The sequence below is a fragment of the Sphaerodactylus townsendi genome, linkage group LG14, assembly GCF_021028975.2.
Source record: "Sphaerodactylus townsendi isolate TG3544 linkage group LG14, MPM_Stown_v2.3, whole genome shotgun sequence".
Taxonomy (NCBI): domain Eukaryota; kingdom Metazoa; phylum Chordata; class Lepidosauria; order Squamata; family Sphaerodactylidae; genus Sphaerodactylus; species Sphaerodactylus townsendi.
Window position 1 is genome coordinate 31,450,089 of NC_059438.1, and position 7,343 is coordinate 31,457,431.

The 7,343-nt window shown below is 45.9% G+C and overlaps 1 protein-coding gene across 1 annotated transcript in view; it reads right to left on the reverse strand.

The window, feature by feature from the left end:
* Window positions 1-5,658, reverse strand: part of ETV6 (ETS variant transcription factor 6) — a 98,069-nt gene extending 92,411 nt beyond the window's left edge. Inside the window, exon 1 of the mRNA XM_048515722.1 lies at window positions 5,529-5,658. Within this exon, the coding sequence (XP_048371679.1) occupies window positions 5,529-5,565 (37 nt within the window). The 5' untranslated portion in view covers window positions 5,566-5,658. The remainder of the gene's footprint in view (window positions 1-5,528) is intronic.
* Between the last annotated feature and the right edge of the window lie 1,685 nt (window positions 5,659-7,343).

A 7,343-nucleotide genomic window follows, 5' to 3' on the forward strand; every position in this document is an offset into this window, starting at 1 on the left:
GCATTACGCCTGGCAATCATGCTGGTCGCCATGGCTCTAGCAACCAGGGCAATGGCGTCTAGGGTGGCATCTGCCATGAAGGCGCTAGCCATGAGGACGCGCTCCACCCCCTCTCTGGTGGCGGTGTCCAGCTCTGGAATGCGTTCCAGTACCCTTTTCAGCCACACCATACTAGCCCTGGCGACCGTGGAGGCCGGGGTGAGGGTCTTGGCTGCAGCCGCCAGCCATTCATGCGTCTTTCTCAGGGCTGCTTCGGACCTCCTATCTAGGGGGTCCCTGATGTTGCCCTCCCCCTCTTTGACTACCAGGTCTGCAGAGTGCAGAGCGGCTACTGGGGCGTCTACCGGGGGGGCCTGAAGCAAGGTGTGAAATTGTGGAGGCATGAGGTAAGTTTTCTTGAAGGATGGAGGCAGGGTCTTGTGAGCGGCCGGCTTAATCCACTCCTTCCTAATCCTAGTGACAAAATACTCCGGGACGGGGAAGAACTTCTCTCCCTCCTGATCCTTGGGAAAATAGTCCATATTGCCCTTGGGGTAGCCCTTCACGGGCTTGCCGGGGGTGGGAGGGAGGTCTGGGTCTGGTGGGGGGTCTTCTGCCCCCTCCTGGTCCTGTAGGTCCAGGGCTGAGATTGCCTTCGTGATCAGCAGTTGCAAGTTCTCTAATTTGAAGAACCTTGGGGCTTGTTCTGTTATCTCTACCGGGTTTTCCTCTGTGTCTGAAAACCTGGCCCCCTCTACCCCCTCCTCTTCTGGGGAGGAGTCCTCCTCCTCGTCTGGAAATTCGATGGGGTTCCTGTAGGCCAGGTCAACCCTTTCTCTGTGTGGAGCTCCAGCCGCGTTGGTGGCTGCTCTGAGCACTGAAGCCTGGCGGGCTTCTCTGGCATCTAGGGCTTTTTCGATTTGGTCCGACAAGAAGCGGGCGAAGTCTGCTGGTGGGGCTGCTTGCCAGGCCGCGACAGAGGCTGCCGCGGGGTCTGGCTGGAGATTGGCGCCTTCGCGCGTCTCCTCCCCCTCCCCCTGGGTTCCTAGTGCCCGCTGTGGCTCATTGCTGGGGGAGGCCGGGGACTCCGAATCCCGCGAGGGGTAGGAGGACCCGGCTGTGGAGCCGCCTGTACTGGCAGCGCCCTCAGAAGGCGCCGAGCTCCGAGCCTCTTCGTTTTGGCGCGCGCGCTTCTGCGCGGGAGCGCCGGCTAATTGCCCGCCGGCCGTTTTAGTCCCCTTCTTTTTGGACGTCACTTTTTGGCCGGTGGGTAGGGACTCCGTCACTTTATTTCTGGCGGCTCTCGTTCCCTCGGCCGCAGAACGGGCGAAGTCCTCCCTGGGGGCGGGGTAAAGGATCCGGTCGCCATCTTGAGGCGGGATCCGCGGAAAATGGCGGGAAGCTGTTTTCGTCGCGACGGACTTCTACACTAGCTTCCCCTTCGGTTTGATCAAGCCTCCCCCTTCCCACTTACTAGCAGAGGCAGGGGGGAGACAAACAGGGGGCACAAATACACGAAAACACACTGACTTTAGAAGATCCCTGGGGAGCTGCGCGAAACGCCTTGCACTCCTTGCAGGCAGGAAAGAATACTGAGGGGAATAACCCCGGAGCACGTCACAGGAAGGGGAGTTTCAACTCTATTAAGTGGTTCCTGCCTCCTTGCAAGTAATGAAGAAGACACCCAATCAAGATACCCCCCGCCGCCAGTAGAATGAGGTCCACTGTATTTATTTTTCTAGAGCTGAAAAGCATTTAGATGGTAGAAGCAAACTTTTGGTAACACATTTAAAAACTTTTGGTGTCTGTGACTATCCTGTTAAATGTGAGAAACTAATTTATTCTCAATTCCCAGCAAAAGTTTGCATTCATGGTAAACAATTGGAAAATTGGAAAGTAAATTGGGGGAGTTCACTGGCAGCCATCTTGCATACTATTTCCTGAGCTCCTCTTGCTTTGTTAACTGAACAAGTCGGACAAATGTTGAAAAATGAAGCTTGTTACAGACCCAAGTCCTTCTTGAGACAAGTCAAAGAAGTTAAAATACCTAGGGGTGTTTATATTTAAGACAACAGAGCTTCAGAACATTGATTTCAGTCCAGTGATTATTGATAAGAAAACTAAGTTAGCTCTTTATCTTTTCTTGGCAATGAACACGTCAATTCTGCCAAGGTTTAATTTCTTATTTGGGAATATCCGGGAACCAACACATGATAAGCCACTGAACGAGCCAGAAAAGATAATAAATGAACGTATAAGCGATAAGACGCCCAGAATAATTTATCTATTTATTTATATTTTAGGTTAGATGTATATCCCATCCCTCTCTATTAGATTTGTGGCTCTGCAGGATTGAAAAATGGTGTCTGATGTTATTACAAATTACAATGCAATTATAATGTGCTATCTGATATAACTATAAATCTTTAATGAACCAGCACAGCTTGTACTGCTATTATGTTAAGCAGTGTACCAACATTACTTGAAGATTTGTGTTAAATTCTACCACTACCACCTCTATAGTTAATGCACGGTACTGGAAAAAGATATTTCAGTCCCATGTAAGAGGGAAAGGACAGAATGATTTAAAGATTTGTTTAATATGATTAGATCAACATTTTCATTGCAACCTAAAGATGAAAAGTCTAACTGTATGGGAATCTATGGTCTAATGTACAAGGGATTTTGCTATTTTCAGTAAGCTTTTTATTTGTTCTCAACTGTAATTGGGTTTTTTGGTAAAAGTTATTTATTTATTTACTGTGCTTTGTCACGCTTTGTCATCAAGGCCAACATCAGGTTGTTTTCCTCTTCCTTTTGGTTTTTTTTAAGGGGGGAGGGGTTTGGGGGCTTAACACCCACCCCGATAAAGATTCTGGAGGACTTGAACGGGTTGCCCACTAATTTGTGGTATCTGTAGTTGATCCCAATAAAAGTATTTTCACTACTGGGCTTTGGGGTTTCAATCAAAGAGCACAGCTGCCTCCAATCTAGGGCACGAGAAAAAAAAACTCTTAAGATTGAGTTACAGCAGTTGCTGATAAGGGCGAGAAAAGATAGCAGACCAGGATTCCGCTCCACCCTTTCCCCCAACTTGTATGCTAAGAATCAATTCTTGAGACAGGCTTGCTTGTGATTTGGCGCAGCATCCTGAGCTTCCCGGGGAAGGTTTCTGCTTACCTGTTCCTGGCAAAGAGTAAAAGTGCCTTCATATATATATATTTTGGCCGTTTCCCAGAAGCATTTGCCCCCCAGGGCATCACGCACTCCACATGAGAAAGCACTTAATGATATATGGTAAGGTCATTTAATACAATACTGCAGAGAAATGAAACTCTGGCACTGGCTTTCCTCATGCAGATGGGAATTTGGGAACCGTTTCTGGGCATCGTTAGAGATAATGAACTTAGGTGGTGGGGGTAGAGTTAAAAGGGGGATTTGAGGGGGAATCTAGAAATCAAATAGCCTAGCCGATTGAACACTCCATACAAAGGTACTACATTCAAGACAAATTGTTCAGGACCATCTTCTATTCCCAGCCTTTCCCAGAACCCATAACAATCCCCAGATGAAACCAGGGACATTCTCCTAACATTCATAGTCTAAATTGAGGAATCCCTGTCTAAGCTTCCACTCCCTGGGTTGGATCCAGCCAGGTTTTTTTGCTCAATGAACCCCGTTCTCCTTCTTACAACCCCTGTCCCAGACGGTTTCTGTCCATACAGGTCCCATGATGCCCCGGATAACCTTTCTGGAGATCACAGAGATCCATCAGCTGAGAAGCTGGTCAGATCCAGCTGTCTTCTCTGTCTGATATACAATACGGGCCCAAATTCCCACACCACAAATTAATATTTAAAAAGCAACATGAACAGTGCATGTTCTTTTGGTTAAAAACATACTAGAAAAACATCACTGACCTATAACATATGCCTTGACACATTTTCTCTGGACCAAGGGATCAGCTTAATATTCACCTGCCCAGGTGACACCCAAACAGTCAAGATTTTTTTTAAAAAAAAAATGGCTCTCTTTTCTTGTTTTGATTTTTGTATTCCCAAATACGCATTTCAAAATGAGAACTGGGGGTTGTGCCTATACATCCCAATGAAGACTAGTTCTGGCCTTGTAAAATCTAAAACCCACACTCAATTTGAAAGTTAAATCAGCCTTAAAATGAAATTTGGGGTACTCAAATATCAGAAATCGGCCAGATTTAATTCATTTAACTGAGCCTTGACCTGCCAAAAATATGTTGATGTACTCCATGGAGACAAGGAAGAGGGTGTGAAACGCTGGTGAGACTTTGGCCAAATAGCCACCTCCTGAGATGACAAGAATCGTTGCCAGTGGAAGGTTCATGCCCAAGAAGAACATGGACATGGCTTGGCTGCCATGGCCCAGAGCAAATATCTGCTGAAGACTATCAGACACCAGGACTCCAAAGTTCCATTATGGCACTAGGACTCCATGTTCCATCATGGCAGAAAAAAACAAGACCAACATGCACTGCTAAATCGCTGGTGGGTGAATCTTACAGCCTTCTCCCTGGCTCCTCGTATCCGCACATCTGGAAGCCTTTCCCACCCATTCCCTCTTGCTGATCCCTGCTGCATCTTGCATGTGAACAAATCTCAAAGCTGACTGCAGGGGGTGCCCGAGGTTCCTTGCTCCAGGCTCCTAAAGCCTCCCAAAGCACTGGTAACCCTCCAAAAGAAGCCCCCACCAACACATACACTCACTCCAACCAGTAGCATCCAGCACAAAGCATCTGTGGATCTAGCTGCCCTAGGTCTCCCCAGACAGTATCTGCAATCTTCTTTGCCGAAGACCGAGAAGCTGTGAATCAAGGAGAAACCAGTCTCCCAATGAAGGCGGAAGGGTTTCAGTTGCCACAGCAACCACAACTTCAGAGGGATTCTTGCAGGATGGTCCTCCTGGGAGGGGCCAACTTCTGTCAAGTCAAAGCACTCCCCTCCCCAGCCTCACAGAAGAGTAAAGACATAGATGTTGAGGGAACGTGATGATTTGACTGGTTTGAACTTGAGAAAGTTCTCTACTGCACTTTACTGAAAGAGGTGCTTGGGTGCCACAAAGATATTTCTAAACACCAAGGCAACCTATCAGCTAGGACTTTTCAGGTTCCGCTGTGTCATATCCACTGATCAAAATGAGACATACCAGGCATTACATGTAAATTAAGTTGCATCCACAAGGTACACACCCTCGGAGTTTTCTCTGGGGAGTGGGCTAAAACCTGATGAATAACAACACTAGCAACTCATAACGATCATTACAAAAAGGCTCGCCCAAAATGCAGAATAGGGATGACACAGAAAATATGGAACTGTCCTTGGTAAACAGTAAACTTTACTTTTCCCCTTAGAAGTATCCTTAACATGACAGAGAAGAGTCGATCAGGGCAATGCTCATGGAATACTTTTCCACCACACTGTGTGAGCAATTTTACATTGTTTACACATGAAAGCCTCCAACACAGTTTTACTCCTCCCGATTCCCTCCCTCTTGACCATCAGAGAAACACTCACGCAGGTGGGCGGGAAGCCTGATGCCTTCTTCCTCCATCCTGATGGCTCGAGGCACTGGGACATGTAGTGGCGACGAGGAAGCGTAATTTGGCACTGGGCTCACTGGAGGGGTGTAGGAAATTCTTTCTTGCTGTCAGAAAGTAGGATAGGGGTAGCAAGAGAGAGACAGAAAGAAAAGAGAAAGGACAACGTGAACTTTTGGGAAAAGGAATGAACCTCAAGTAACTTTTTTTAAAAAAACAGTCTTGGGAAAGCATTTCCTATGAATCCAAATACACAGAACACACACACACGACTCTTTTGTTGGCATAAAATGTATCGACTAAATAAATGCATCCTGTCAGAGAATCAACAAGTGAGTGAGAGAATATGAAATAAGAGCCAATAATAATGCCATTAATGGGTTCCGCTTAAATCTTTTTGTGGCGTAATTTAGTGCACAGTTCAGGAATTTTGCCACAATCTCAACTGTATCAGGCGTACGACGGTTCAATTAAAAAAAAATCGAGAGTGTCAAATGTATTTATTTTATTTATCAGAGTGGGATTTAAATGTTTAACACCAATATCTACATAGAACAAGCAGCAGAATAACAGAATGCTTTTAACTGGCCAGTTAAACTGTTTATTTGGGCGTCTTAGTTGATAGTTCCATGGGAATGTCAACTCAATGCATGGCAGCTGTGAAAAAGGCAAACTCTATGCTGGGGATAATTAGGAAAGGAATTGAGAATAAAACTGCAAAGATTGTCATGCCCTTATATAAAGCAGTGGTGCGACCGCACTTGGAGTACTGTGTCCAGTTCTGGTCGCCACATCTCAAAAAGGATATCGAAGAGATAGAAAAAGTGCAGAGAAGGGCAACGAGGATGATTGAAGGATTGGAGCACCTTCCTTATGAGGAGAGGCTGCAGCGTTTGGGACTCTTTAGTTTGGAGAGGAGACGTCTGAGGGGTTATATGATTGAAGTCTATAAAATTATGCATGGGGTAGAAAATGTTGACAGAGAGAAATTTTTCTCGCTTTCTCACAATACTAGAACCAGGGGGCATTCATTGAAAATGCTGGGGGGAAGAATTAGGACTAATAAAAGGAAACACTTCTTCACGCAACGTGTGATTGGTGTTTGGAATGTGCTGCCACAGGAGGTGGTGATGGCCACTAACGTGGATAGCTTTAAAAAGGGCTTGGACAGATTTATGGAGGAGAAGTCAATCTATGGCTACCAATCTTGATCCTCCTTGATCTCAGATTGCTAATGCCTTAGCAGACCAGGTGCTCAGGAGCAGCAGCAGCAGAAGGCCATTGCTTTCACATCCTGCATGTGAGCTCCCAAAGGCACCTGGTGGGCCACTGCGAGTAGCAGAATGCTGGACTAGATGGACTCTGGTCTGATCCAGCAGGCTAGTTCTTATGTTCTTATGTTCTTATGTTCTTATTCAATCAAAATATAAAATAAATTCGCGATACAGAAATCCACACAAAAAATATCATCAGCTTGTAGCATTCTTACGGTCACCCTCATGTGGTCTGGCTCTTGGTCCCAACAAGATTCTTCTCTTACTATATGCCAGCATACAAAATTTAGCTACCTGCTGAGATATAAGAGAAACTAGGTCTTCCAGCAAAATTCTCACAAGAACTGAATTGGAATTAACTCTAGTTAAATTTATGTACTGGATAAACAATGGATGAATTAAAGCCTCCCTTTCCCCTTTATGGAGTTCACAATGCAATAAAATATGTAATACAGAGTCCACTTCCCCTGAGTTACAAACACATAGTCTCCTATGTCGTGGGATTTTTTGAAATCTGC